General features: G+C 36.5%; 1 protein-coding gene across 2 annotated transcripts in view; it reads right to left on the bottom strand.

The window, feature by feature from the left end:
* The window catches only part of asxl2 (ASXL transcriptional regulator 2), a 315486-nt gene that overhangs the window by 190280 nt on the left and 109390 nt on the right, over window positions 1-15816 (bottom strand). For both annotated transcript variants that reach the window (XM_028796937.2, XM_028796939.2), the window contains exon 2: window positions 5661-5743. In XM_028796937.2, coding sequence (XP_028652770.1) covers window positions 5661-5743 — 83 coding nt within the window. The remainder of the gene's footprint in view (window positions 1-5660; window positions 5744-15816) is intronic.

The following is a 15816-nucleotide window of genomic DNA, read 5'->3' as shown; positions in this document are numbered from 1 at the left end:
CCAAAAGTCTTGGCAATCATTGAGATGTTTCTTAGCAAAATTGAGACGAGCCCTAATGTTCTTTTTGCTTAACAGTGGTTTGCGTCTTGGAAATCTGCCATGCAGGCCGTTTTTGCCCAGTCTCTTTCTTATGGTGGAGTCGTGAACACTGACCTTAATTGAGGCAAGTGAGGCCTGCAGTTCTTTAGACGTTGTCCTGGGGTCGTTTGTGACCTCTCGGATGAGTCGTCTCTGCGCTCTTGGGGTAATTTTGGTCGGCCGGCCACTCCTGGGAAGGTTCACCACTGTTCCATGTTTTTGCCATTTGTGGATAATGGCTCTCACTGTGGTTCGCTGGAGTCCCAAAGCTTTAGAAATGGCTTTATTACCTTTACCAGACTGATAGATCTCAATTACTTCTGTTCTCATTTGTTCCTGAATTTCTTTGGATCTTGGCATGATGTCTAGCTTTTGAGGTGCTTTTGGTCTACTTCTCTGTGTCAGGCAGCTCCTATTTAAGTGATTTCTTGATTGAAACAGGTGTGGCAGTAGTCAGGCCTGGGGGTGGCTACAGAAATTGAACTCAGGTGTGATACACCACAGTTAGGTTATTTTTTAACAAGGGGGCAATTACTTTTTCACACAGGGCCATGTAGGTTTGGATTTTTTTTCTCCCTAAATAATAAAAACCATCATTTAAAAACTGCATTTTGTGTTTACTTGTGTTATATTTGACTAATGGTTAAATGTGTTTGATGATCAGAAACATTTTGTGTGACAAACACGCAAAAGAATAAGAAATCAGGAAGGAGGCAAATAGTTTTTCACACCATTGTATTTAACCTGTGTTTTATGGGTTACAGAGCCTTTGGCTCTATTGCACCTAAATTTTGAAATGAAAGCCCTAATGTAATTACATCTGTTGTTAATTCTTTTAAAAGACAATTTAAAATACATTTGTTAAAGAAGGTATTGAACTTAGACTAATAAATCTACTATTTCTCTTAGTTCATTCTCTTGTCCAGGTGCTTATGATATTATTTGTTATCTCTAACTTTGTTTTGTTTATTGTCTTCTAGCATTCTGTATACTATTACTTTTTAATCATTCTTTCTCAAGCCCAGAACTTTGTCTTTCATATATTTATCTTTTATTTGGTGTTTAATGCTGTACTAGCTTTCATCCAGTGTTATTTACTGAGCTTTTACCATGTTTCTATTCATGTTGTACCCTTTCCAATATTTGAGAAAAACAATCTATAAATGTATTATTATCATTATTTTTTTATTGTAATTATTTCTGTTACTTAATAAAGTAAGGGGATGTAACAGGCTTCCCGCCAATCTTCCTGGACTTCTCCATTAAAAGGACAACATGGCTGTAATTCTTCAGATCTGGTAGTATACCAGCCCTACATGGTTTCTCCCACTCTTAATTAGAGAATACTGCATTCTTAGTGAAAACTGTGATGCTTGTTTGCATTGTTGGGGATAATGTCCACTTTCTCACATGATGTCACCATCTACTTCTAGTATCCAGACATGAATTGCTTTTTTCAGTTCCCATAACAACTGTAGGGTTTACTGAACCTGGCCATGCCTTTCTTTTCATACTCAAATGTCTTTCCCACTTTGCACTTTGTCATCTAACTGACTGACAATGTAATTACAAATTTACTATTAACAACATAAGACTTCCTGGGTGTCTACCCATCAGAAAGCCAGGTAAGAATATAAAAAAACAACAAATAAAGGATAAGGTAGCACATTATTTGTTGAAATAATATATTTAAGAGGCTTTACTGGGAGTGGAACCAGCCAGTACTTTATATATTAACAGAGTTCTCACTTACTCATTTTCATCATCAGTAGTTAGAATACATACCACAGCATGAAACCTAATAACTAAACCACAACAAACAGGAAACAACGGCAAGTAATATAATTTAACACTTCCTTTAATTTTTATGTGAATTTGTTGAGGGCACTCCCAAATATCAAGTGCATTCTTACCATATATAAAGCAATAAGGTGATAACGTCTGGACAACTTTTAGTTACAAGAGGTATTGTGTGAATGAAAAGGTGTACATTTGCATCAAGCACTAAAGGGATGTCAATTGTAGTTTAGTGCGAAGTGTTGTTTTTTTTATAACTATTTCATGTCAACAAAGCACCTTCCTATATAAACATAACATAAGCAGTGCCTTAATATAGTACAACAAATAGTAGGCATGAATTAAATGAACACATAAAGGTAATACATCTATAAAACAAAACAGAATATATATATATATACACACTATGAGGGGCCGCTCAGGAAAAAAAGATGGGTTCATAAATATATACATTGGTTCAGATATATATATCGGTTCGGATGCATTGGTTTGAATATATACATTGGTTTTAATACATGAGTTCAGATATATATATCGGTTCAGATATATACATTGCTTGAGATATATACATCGGTTTGAATACATCCGGTCAGATATATACATTGGTTTAGATACATTGGTTGAGATATATATAAATTGGTTTGCATAGATCTGTTCTGATATATATACATTGGTTTGAATACATCCGTTCAAATATATACATTGGTTCAGATATATATATTGCTTGATATACATTGGTTAGGATATATATATTGGTTTAAATAGATTGGTTTGGATATATACATCAGTTCAGATACATCAGTTCAGATATACAGTATATATTGGTTCAGATAGATCCGTTCAGATAAATACATCGGTTGGGATTTACGAGCAGGCACAACGCGGCCACCTAAGTTTAGCATCTCCCTTTAGCTTCATTATTGCTTCAACACTGTTGTCATTATTGTGCATATTTTATACAAGTAGCATATGCCTGTCTGTCGCGTTTTGTTTCGTAAGCCGTCTTGGTTGGGGGTCCTCGATTTCAAAGCACTTTTTTTCCTTTCATTATTTAAAACACTCGCACAGATAACCACCTCCTTCCCACCCCAGCTCATTGTACCCGCCTCACTCGCTCCCTCTTGTCCCTCCCATGACAGATTCTTCTCAAAAGCCGAGTTACCGGAAAGCATTGATCGCAACCGCAGTACATCCCATTTTTTCACCTCATGAGATGCTGGTTTATCATTGACCGAAAGCTGCCCGGTGATTTCTGTTATTCCGTATTGCAAGCATTTCATTAAAGGGCGATCTGCTTCAGCAAGCAACTTACTCCCATTTGCTGAAAGGATGTTATGGAGGAAAACACTGGAATAGGCTGTTTCTTCTGAATGTTCATCTGTGATCAGGGATCAGAATGATCAGAATATCCCTAATTCACAAATAACAGGTGTTTAACTGTTTTTATAATAAAACTGACAAAACGACACACATGCACACATATACACACACGCACACACACACACACTCAAACTCACAAATCGTGGTTCGCACACACTGCTAATTAAGTGTGTGTCAGGGGCGATCATCAAGAGACGCTGGATTATCATTGACCGAAAACCGCCCGGTGATTTGTTTTTCCGTATTGACAGCATTTCATTAAAGGGCGATCTATTTCAGCAAGGACATTAGTCCTGTTTGCTGAAAGGATGTTATGGAGGAAAACACTGGAATAGCGCTGTTTCTTCTGAATGTTTATCAGTGATCAGGGATCAGAATGATCAGAATATTCCTGCTTCACAAATAACGGGTGTTTAACTGTTTTTATAGTAAAACTGACAAAACCACACACATGCACACGCACACAGACACACACGCACACCCACGCACGCACGCACACACACACACACACTCAAACTCACAAATCGTGGGTCGCACACACTACTGATTAAGTGTATCTGTCAGGGGCGATCATTTTTTCACCCCATAAAACGTTAGTTCATCATAGATAGAAAGCAGCACAGTGATTTCTATTATTCCTTATTGGCAGCATTTCATTTAAAGATGATTCACGTCAAGAAGAAGAAAGAGTCTCTTATTTTGACAGGACTTTTTTTTTTTTTTGCACTCGCACATGCACGCGCTGATACAAGAAGAGAATATGTAAACTGGCCTATCTGAACGGACTTATAGTGCTTACGCCTAAAAAATAGATCGTCCAATGTATATATTTATGAACCAATCTTTTTTTCCTGAACGGCCCCTATATATATACTGTATATATATATATTATATATATATATATTATATATATATATATATGTGCATATGTATATACTGTACAGTATATATATATATATATATATATATATATATATATATATATATATATATTGCAAAGTTTTACTGTCAAATAATGCAAAGAGTACGCAACATCAAACCTCGGGAATCGAACCTCGGACGTCAGCGTTAGAGACGAAGCCTCTTACGTTGCGCCACACCGTGTGGTTCATTTATTTGATAGCATGTAGATCGGGGTAATTACATTCATGGCATTCGATTCCCCGAGAGGGGGGTGCAGTGAGTGTGTACGCCTGATGAGCCCAGAATTACGGCGAAACACGTGTCGCATACTCTTTGCATTATTTGACAGTAAAACTTTGCAACATTCTATGATCTGCTTCTCGCAACTGAAAGAGGGCACCGTGGCGGATGTTTGCCGGCTTGCAGACCAACCACAAACGTTACCTGGTAGGTAACCATACAATGAGATTGTGATTCAGACTACGAATGCCATGAATATATATATATTATATACACACACACACACACATATGCACACACACACACACACAATTGGTATTTACATAATAAATATGCTGTACTTCTCTGCTTAAGGGAGGGGCTTTCCATTCTTTTTAGAAAGTTGTATACATATTTCAGTCACTATATAACTGAAGGCAAAACATGGTCACATAGTGATTCAAGTAGGAAACACTAGTGATTCACAGCAGTTAGGCCTTAGTTCAATTTCATATGACAAGGCCTTCAAGAAATGTTTGCAAATTTTCCTTTGATGTCCAAAAACATACAGTAATCTTGATATCTGATTTAGCATTCCCCGTGATGCACTGTCCTTCAATAATGGTTTCTGCTTTGCAAGCTGTGCTACAGGGACCACATCTGACTCCCACAAATCTTTAATAGGTAAGTAAGTTCTAGAAATATAAACAAATAAAGTGAAATCAAAAAAACAAAACCAACCTAGATAAAACCATGAAAACAATGCAAACTCTACATATACACTGACCAGGCTGGTTTTGAAATACAGTGTTCTAGAGCTGTGGACGTTGCACTAACCCCTGGCCCACTCTAAATGACAAATAAGATAGAACTAAAGCAAAATTAATATAATGCAGAAATGTGTTTTTTATTAATAAACAAATTTTTACATTAATGAGGGAAATGTTTCTGGCTTACTCTCAATCTGCACACTTGTACTTAGCAACATTCCTTGATGAAATAACCCAGCAAGAAATTGTACAGTATAGTACATTAGAATTTGTGCAAAAACTTCAAAAAGATTAAAAGGAATCATGAATGGTTCTTGTTTTCCCCAAACTAAAATATCCACATACATAAAACTAAATTATTATATGCCAAGACATTTAGTAGAAAACTGTCATTTTAAATGACCACAAAATGCTCTAAACCATGGGTACTGTCATAAAATGCCAATACATTCTTGACACTTATTGTACTGGAATCAATCAAATTTCTAGTAGCATGTAGGCAAGATGTCTTACCTGATTTCCTTAAGGCCCTCTCGTTGAATTACCTGAAGAATTTCTTTGTGGCTCATAGGTGTGTTGGGATACTTTTCTAGTACCTGGAAGAAAACAACCAACTAATAAATATGGTTTACCAAAACTCTCATTAAACAGAAATATTACTTAAACAATACACATTTTTATATGACTTTTTCTCAATGTAAGATGTCATTTTCATGCATTGCTTATACTTGTTTCCTGAACAAAAATCTTAAAAACAGAGAGAATATGTATACAAACATTTGCAATTTACAATATGTTGCTGTTGTGGAAATCCACAGATTACTAGAAGCCTCCTCAAAATGTTTAGTGTTTCATTGTTTAATTATAGAAAGTTCTATTAATTAAAAATGTTAAGAAGCATGCTATAGCTTGCATGAGTAATTAGTTAATTTATGGTACACCAGCACATTATGGCAATGCTACCTCATAGCTCTAGAGTCCTCGGTTTGAGTCCTGGACCAGGCACCTTCCTCATGGAGTTTTGCAAGGTCTCCTTGTGCCTTCTAACATTTTTTTTTTATATAATCACAAATAAAAAGTTAAGGCATAACTATAAATTTACCCCAAACACATGAGTGTGCGGTTGTGCATATTTCTTTAAGGGTTGGTGTCCAGAACAGGTTCAGGCTTGAAATCAAAAAGCAAGTTTGGTTACTTATTTCTCAAATTAGAAATCTGAAAGCACTTCCTACAATTATGGTTTGTCACATTTACATAGACTATGGTGTTTTAAAGTTTTGAAAACTATTTAAAATACAGTACATATAAAATGTATTTCCCCTTGGAAGTTTTCACATTTACTGTTATACAACACTGAATCACAGCGGATTTGTCTTTTTTGTCACTCATCAACAAAAAACACTCTTTAATGTCTAAGTGAAAACAGACCTCTGCAAAGTGGTCAAAATTACAAATACAAAAGGCAAATTAATTTATCACATTCATCGTCTTTAATATGACACACCTAAATCATCACTGGTGCAGCCAATGGGTTTTAGAAACTACATAATTAGTTCAATGGAGATCACCTGTCTGGGGTTTGAATTGATAGTAATAATAATAATTCATTACATTTATATAGAGCTTTTCTCAGTACTCAAAGCGCTATCCAAACAGGGAGGAACCAGGAAGCGAACCCACAATCTTCCACAGTCTCCTTACTGTAAAGCAACAGCACTACCACTGTGCCACCTGTGAGGACACCTATGAGTAGTATAAATGCAGCTCATCTGATGAGTAAATATTGCAGCATGACCTACACAATAAAGATAAAAAGATCACGCCAAATAAGTCTACAAAAAAAGAGATTGAAAATCACAAGTTGCACGACAGACACATTTGGAGTCAAGATAAATCAATCATTTAGGAATGGACAAATGGACAAATCTTTCACTAGGAGCCACCCAAAAAACAGAGTGATTGTGCAAGAAGATGACTAGTGAGAGAGGCCACCAAGAAAACTTAACAACTCTAAAGGACTTACAAGCTGCAGTGGCTGATATTGCAGAAACTGTGCATACAAAAACGGTTGTTTGGGTGCCTCACCAGGGAGAGTGGTAAGGAGAAAGCCAATGTTAAAAAAGTGCATATGACATCTCGGCTAGAATTTGCCAGAAAGCACATGCAAGACTCTGAAGTCACCTGAGCTTTTTGAACATCAGACCAAGCACCATGTCTAGTGTAAACTAAACTCTGTAGGGTGCGGTGGTGGCAGCATCATGCTGTGTGATGCTTCTCTACAGCATGTCCAGAAAGGCTTGTGAGGGTAAAGGGTTAAATGAATGCAGCAAAATACATGGAAAATCTGAAAGTCTACAAGAAACCTGCACCTTGGGAGAAGGCAACATTCCCAAGCATAAAGCCTGAGTTGCACACAAATGGCTTGAAACAATCCAATATTAATGCTGTATTGTGGCCAAGTCCCTGATCTGAATCCAATTCAGAATTTGTGGTTGGACTTGAAAATGGCAATTCATTCACAATCCCGATGCAACCCCACAAAGCTTGAGCAGTTTTGCAAAGAAGAATGGAGAAAAAATGTAGCATCAAAGGTGATTGAGACCTGTGCACACAGACTCAATGCTGTAATTACTGCCAAAGGTTAATCTATTAGATAGATAGATAGATAGATAGATAGATAGATAGATAGATAGATAGATAGATAGATAGATAGATAGATAGATAGATAGATAGATAGATAGATAGATAGATAGATAGATAGATACTTTATTAATCCCAATGGGAAATTCACATTAAATACGGACTTTAAGGATAGAAATACTTATTTTTTTAATCAATTTATTATTTTGTGTTTTATATTTGCAATTAATTTATATCCCTTAGCACAGATCTGTTTTAACTTTGAGAAGTCTTTTTCTGTTGACCAGCATCAAAAAGATAAATTTAATCCTTTGTTAGTCAACATTGTAAACTAGTAAAATGTGAAAAGTTAAAAGCGGTTAAAAATGCTTTTTATGAACATTGTATATTGCAGGTAATAGAAACAGAATAGAATAGAAAGATTTTATTGTCATTATAAAATTTAAAACAAAACTACAAGCGCCACTCCAACTGGGTACAAAAGTAAAATGAAACTACTTTTGTGAAAAAGCAAAGCAATGCTACAACACATAACACAAACTTGAAGAGCAAAAAAAAAAAACAATAATATTATATGTAAAAATATGCTTAGAAAGAAATGAGGTAAAATAACAATAAAACCAGTAGTAATATAATAAATAATACTATTTCACTGGGAGGACAGCACGGTGGCGCAGTAGTAGCGCTGCTGCCTCACAGTAAGGAGACTCGGGTTTGCTTCCCGGGTCCTCCCTACGTAGAGTTTGCATGTTCCCCCTGTGTCTGTGTGGGTTTCCTCCGGGTGCTCTGGTTTCCTTCCACAGTCCAAAGACATGCAGGTTAGGTGCACTGGCGATTCTAAATTGTACCTAGTGTGGGCTTGGTGTGTGGGTGTGTGTCTGTGCCCTGCGGTGGGCTGGCGCCCTGCCCGCGGTTTGTTTCCTGCCTTGTGCCCTGTGTTGGCTGGGATTGGCTCCAGCAGACCCCCGTGACCCTGTGTTTGGATTCAGCAGGTTGGAAAATGGATGGACGGATGGATGGATTTCACTGGGAAGTATGTATAAGTCTATTTACCAGCACAGACCAAAAATTATTTAAATTTGCTTATTTTTGCTCAATGTATTTATGGCCACTGGATAGAAACTGTTTCTGAATGTATCAGTCCATACTTTCAAAGATCTGTAATGCTGACCAGAGGGCAACAGTTCAAACAGGTTGTTACCAGGGTGTGAAGGATCCTTAATGATGTTTGTGGCTCCGGTGAGATATGTGACCTGATTCAAAGCTGACTTTCTGTAATGCCGTTAAAGATATTGTTTGGCTGCGGGGCTGGTGTTAGCCAGTGTCCAGCTAATTTTTTAGGAGAATTTTACAGGCTGTCTGGCAACAGACTATGTTGATCAGACCAGAATTAACTCCAACTCCTCCTAATTATCCTATACCTGAGAGATATATAATCAGGGTATTCAAGGTTTGTTAATGTCCACTGCACTTTGTGTTGAAGCCACTCATAGCACATTCTTACTAAATGCCCAAACGCTTCAACTAATTTCTCTGGTGGAGGAGCAGCAGCCATACTCCGAGGTCTTGCTGCAACTCAGTGGAAGGACATCATTTTAATACTTCATTCACTTTTGATCACTAACTTAAGTTCATGGTCAGAGGTAAGGATCACGATGTAGTCTACCCCCCAGAGTACTGCTGTTACCGAACCAATCCACTGGTTCATCTCAATTGATGCTCACAGTTGGTATTTTGAAATAATAAGCAACATCGATGATCTCCTTCATGAATGGAATTAGCAATGTTCAAGTTATAGGTTGAAAGGAACAAAAGATTAGGAATAAGTAACTATTGGCACCAATATATAAAGAAGATGTCAACTGTGCCATCTAATAGACAGGCACAATTCCTGTTTGCTTACAGTCGTGGCCAAAAGTTTTGAGAATGACACAAGTATTGGTTTTCACAAAGTCTGCTGCTTCAGTGTTTTTAGATCTTTTTGTCAGATGTACTGAAGTATAACTGCAAGCACTTCACAAGTTTATGCAAAGAGTCAATATTTGCAATGTTGGCCCTTCTTTTCAATACCTCTGCATTCTCCTTGGCATTCTGTCTATCAACTTCTGGGCCAAATCCTGACTGATGGCAGCCCATTCTTGCATAACCAATGCTTGAAGTTTGTCAAAATTTATGTTTTTTTGTTTGTCCACCCTTCTCTTGAGGATTGACGACAAGTTTTCAATGGGATTAAGGTCTGGGGAGTTTCCTGGCCATGGACCCAAAATTTCAATGTTTTGTTCACCAAGCCACTTAGTTACCACTTTTGCCTTATGGCACGGTGCTCCATCATGCTGGAAAAAGCCTTGTTCGTCACCAAACTGGTCTTGGATGGTTGGGAGAGCAGGCAGGTGTGAGTGCATCTGCACGCACAGTGAGGCAAAGACTTTTGGAGGATGGTCTGGTGTCAAGAAGGGCAGCAAAGAAGCCATTTCTCTCCAAGAAAAACATCAGGGACAGACTGATATTCTGCAAAAGGTACAGGAATTCAACTGCTGAGGACTGGGGTAAAGTCATTTTCTTTGACGAATCCCCTTTCTGATTGTTTGGGGCATCCGAAAAAAAGATTGTCCAGAGAAGAAAAGGCGAGTGCTACCATCAGTCCTGTGTCATGCCAACAGTAAAGCATCCTGAGAACATTCATGTGTGGGGTTTCTTCTCAGCCTAGGGAGTGGGCTCACTCACAACTCTACTTAAGAACACAGCAATGAATAAAGACATACCACCCAGTCTTTGAAGGCAGCTCTCAGCATGGTTCCTATGCCTTTATTTCTCCTCGTGTGTCTCACACTCGCACTTCTTCTTTCAATTATATCACTAAAGCCAAATGGACCAATCACATCAAAGCCAAACTGACCAATAAGATTGTTCTTAGGGACCTGACACACACATACAAACCTTAGTGTTTTATTATATATTTTTGGCATTATTTTTGAAAGCAATCCCTCAATACAGCATTTGTAACAAGTCCTAAAAATATTTTCCACAGTACTGTACCTGCATAATATGACACATACACCATTGGAACTAACCTTGAACAGGATTCCAGTCCATACCAGGGCTATCACACATAAAATCCACACAACTCTAACTCAAATCAGAATAGCTAATTCTCCAAGCATGTGAATGTATAAAGTACTGTACATCACATGGTTAAAATTATGTAACTCCACCAGTCTACTCAACAGTCCTAGAAATGAACTAACTCTGATCTCTAAACCAACAAAGTAAAATAAGCAAGAAACCTAGGACAATGCAAACACTGTTGGGAGCTTATTATACTCCCTTCAAATGGAATTTCAAGGCAGAGTGGCAGATGATATTAGCAGTACAGAGAAAATAAAACAGAAGCATTAAACCCTTGATTTGACAATGTTATTGTTAACAGGAAAAATATTTATACAGATAATTATACTGGTACACTAAATTGAGGCACTAATGTATAACACTCAATTAATATTGTTACTTTTAGTGTCATTGATTAACTCAAAAAGCACACTAATGTCCAGAAGTTACCAGCACAACTATAAATTATAGCAAAGAACTCTTTGATTTGGATGAATGGCTTATCATGTTGTGCTTACAGTATTAAAGGAGCATTTTCAATAGTGAAATAACAATGTACTGTGTCCAGTCTTCACTTAGTTACCAGCTAACATATATCAGGTCTCAGGCACATTATAAATGTTTTTCTTTTATGTTTTAACATAAGAGATCAAGCTTAAAATACACAAACATAAAATTGGTGCTCCTATTTTCTTTTTGGGCTCATTAATATATAAAATACATAGCAAACCACCCACTTTAATATACAGCCAGCACTGGTAGCATAGTATTTATTATAGGTTTTGACGTATAAAAATGTGGACTACTAAATAAGCCACTAAATTTTAAACATTTTCTGGTTTAAACCTCATCACTAACTCATTACATTTTGCTGAGCAAATTTTCAGATTGCTGAAAAATGCAAAACACTGTACTCCTATCTTATGATTTGGATCTTGGTTTCATGGTTTATTATGAGGCAGTTACAGAACGGCTACATAAGCATCCATCTATAAATAGCAAACAAAGTAAAGCGTATTTCCAGGTGTGTGATAAAGTCTCAAGAGCCAAAACATTGTTTTTTTTTAAAGGAGAGAGCCAAAACATTGTTTTTTTTTAAAGGAGAAAATAACTTTTTACCTATTTTTCAATACTTATTATTACTTAAAACCTATTGCAGTAAGAACGGTGAAGTGACAATGAACTGAATGATATTTAGGTAAAATGTTCCTGACATAAATTAACATATACTACAAAATATTTCCTTCTAATTTTTGTAGTTGGTAAAAGATTTTTGAGATGCATAAAACAAAAACTTGCATCTGAAAAGTGATTTGCTTATTTTTCCTGATATAAAAAAGCCAAAGGGAATCTTATCTTTTCAAAATTAAGGAAAGCTTGGTTCCTCTATGTCCATTTCTCACCATCTACTGTATGTCAATTGCTCATTACCTTATATCTGCACAAGAGTTATTTTCTTTCACAATATCTACCAATACTATTGTTAGTTCCATTATTGTTTGTTGGCTTATCCATGTACTTTTCTATTTTCTTCTCTGAGAATCTGTCTAAGCCATTTCTTCTACCTATCTAGAACACTGTTAATCCTGGTCAATTTAGTGACGAGCTTCTATTAATTGAGTTCATGCCAGTTTTCTTCTGTATTTCTATTAGTATTTATCATTTAAAATATGTATGGACACAAGCTGTACATGTATAAAAAGTGTGAAAGAATCATTCAACAACATGTTTGCACATTCTATGCTGCTTGACCTGGAAAGTAGAGTGGTGGTCACAGACTAAGCAGGGCAGATCAGAATTCCCCTTTCATAGCAACACTCTCCAGTTCTTCCTCACGTCATTCTAGCCCAGAGATATTGTCATGTGTGTTGTTGTGGTTAAGGCTCTGGACTTCAAACCCTGACGTTGTGGGTTCAAATCCCTCTACTGACACTGTATGACCCTAAGCAAGTCACTTGACCTGCCTGTGCTCCAATTAGAAAAATCAAAAGAAATGTAACCAAATTGTATCATAAATGTTGTAGGTCGCCTTGGATAAAGGAATCAGCCAAATAAGTAAATGTAAATATAAATCTATGTAAATACTGAACACTTCAAACAAAGCTCTAATCCACTACACTGCATGTCAAAGATTAGCCAGATGAGGTCAACAAGATGAAATCAAAATGGAAGAGAGGTAACCCTTAGATTTCAGACCTGGATACACTAAATATCTCTGCAACATCTTCATACACAGTCCTTAACACACAAATACAAAGGACAGACATAGCTCAGATATTTTTTTCATCCAATTATATAGAATCAAATTAATGTCAAGAGTGTGAATGCAGCTCTTGTTCTACAAATGCAACATTGAAATGTATGTAACTGCAATCCTGTTCCTTTGTAGTCTTGCAGCAATCCCATTAAAGATGCCATTAGATATGCTGTCCTATTCCTTTTCCAAGTCCATAAAACATGTGCAGACTAAAATGTAAAATTTCATTTAACCACTCAAATGTTCACGCAAGGACAAAGGGCTGGTCCACTGTTCCAAACAAAGATGTATTGTGTATTGTTATTTCAGAATCTGAGGTCCAGTTGTTGCTCAGATACTTTTTTCAGCAGTACTGGATGGACTTTTACAGAAAGGCTACAAACTTACATTTTTCTGGAGTTGGATATCCCTGGTCCTCTGGCACTGAAAATAATGACCATCACTTCAGTCTGTTAGTCAAGTTGTACTGTTCCATATTAGATGTAGCACTGAAAAGGTATATTTAGTGAACACATCTCAGCAACATCCTTTAGTATTTTCAGCCTGATCTCATTCCTGGCCACTTTGGAGCTTCTCAAGCTTCAAAGAAACTTCAGCCATTGAAATTGTCCCAGTCTCAACAAATGTTTCTAGAACAGTATCTTTTAGAAAAAGCACATTTGTCAGGATCAGAAATTCTATAAAATAAAGTCCCACCTTGTCCAAACATTATGCCCCATGTCTCTTCACCTTCAATGGCAACACTATGGGTATTGTCCAGTTTACTTTTCAAAAGTTGTGAAATGATTTATGAAAACGTCTTTGGAGATGGTTAAGAAGAATGACTTTTGAACATTGAAAACATGTTTTCTCTTCAGTTACCTTTACAGTTAATATTTGCTAATGGCTTCCAACATGACAGGTGCCACCAATATTAATCCCTTACAGCCAACACTCCTGGTAAGGTCATGTGTGGAGTTTGCACATTGTGCCATGTCTGCAAAAGTATTTCTCTAGCTACTTCTCAAAGATAGGTTTACAAACAGATATAAATTGACCCAGTGTGACTAAGATTACATTTGTGTAGGTGCGTTTCCCTGTAATGGACTAACACTACACCCAAGAATGGATCCTGTCTTGTACCCAGTAATGTCAGGATGGGATTTTACCACCAAGACCAACTAGTTAGATTCAAAAAATTGTTTGATGAATTTGACAAAAAAGGAAAAGAGAATCATTTCAATTGAAATATAAGACCCAAGTTTTTCTTTACAAATATAAGAATTTTATAGAAAAACAGTTGTGCCTCAATTATACCAGGCTCAGCAGGAAACATACACTGATACTGAGCTAATGTTTCGAGTTCAGCTTATAGGCTCTAGCAACACTCAACATCAAAAGGTACAAAAGACCTGTATACTTACACATGGGGTAAAACTGAAATTACTGCATTTTGCTGGTAATACAGAAGCAGATTAAAAAAAAAGAAGACATGCAACATAATAGGAAAAGCTCTTGTTTAGCCTTGAAATCCCTGCTGATTATTTTTATTTGTATCACAAAATCCACTGGGATTTCACGATTGTTTCTCTTCTTATCTCTTCAGCACTAATAGACTGGCAATGTTTACCTCATTTTTCATTTTTGCTACTCCATCTGTGCTTTGTTTCAAAAAGTATCTGATAATTTATATGCAAAAATCTTCTCTCTGCATGTATAAAGTACCTTTGTTTTTCTTTCTTTGACTTGTTTGTTCAGTTCAATACAGAAGTCATTATTGTGCAAGTCATTTGATCCTTGGAGACATACCAGGGCTCTTCATCTACTCCCATAACGAGAGGCCAGAGTGACAATGCATGTTTACTGAGGGATTCAAAGTAAGGACTTTTACAGTGGGATGAACAGAAGAAATTAAAACAAACTGATACTGAGAGGAATGAGTTAATTAAAAAGTTAAACAAGTATAGCATTCAATAAGAAGAGTCATTATAAATCAAGTAGAGATTCCTATAAATGGGAAGGCAAACAGCAATAATCAAAATTATAAGACAGAATCAAAACAGAAAATAGCATTTGGCCTTTTGAAAGAACCCTTATTTAGAGGTTTATACACTTCTCCAATCATCTGACTGTTTGATAATTGTTAGTGTTCAGCAGACGTAACTGATTGGAAAGGCTAAGGAAAGACAATGGAAGGTCATAATGAAAACCATGTGTGTCTAACAGATTGCGCACACCTAACTACATGTGTATAGCAGGTGTTTTTGATAAGTAGCAGTCTGTGAACACAATGTGGTCATAGTTTGTTTCTTGTTTGATATCAAAGAAACAATTGCAACAGTCAATGTGTTAAAAATATATGCTGGAAGGCATCTTAACATGATAACATAACATGTTTCTGCCCATGTACCCATTTTCTGAACTTATCTCATTAGCTACAACTCAAGAAGAAGCCCTCAATAAAGTGCCAATCCACCACAGAGCACAATCTAAAAGCAAATGACAGAACTTTTTTTCCTGCTGACTTTACTGATGACATTTTCTTCATGTATTTATAGTAAATATGCACCATAGTCAGAGTATTATATTTGCTGACAAAAAGGTCGTTCATTAAACACATGCAAGTGAAACAATAATTATATTAAACTCAAAACCTAAAATTATTCATTTCTTTTCTGAACAAGCTTA

The sequence above is a fragment of the Erpetoichthys calabaricus genome, chromosome 3 (genome assembly GCF_900747795.2).
Source record: "Erpetoichthys calabaricus chromosome 3, fErpCal1.3, whole genome shotgun sequence".
NCBI lineage: Eukaryota > Metazoa > Chordata > Cladistia > Polypteriformes > Polypteridae > Erpetoichthys > Erpetoichthys calabaricus.
The sequence above is the reverse complement of the archived record's forward strand: the minus strand, read 5'-3'. Positions and strand labels throughout refer to the sequence as shown.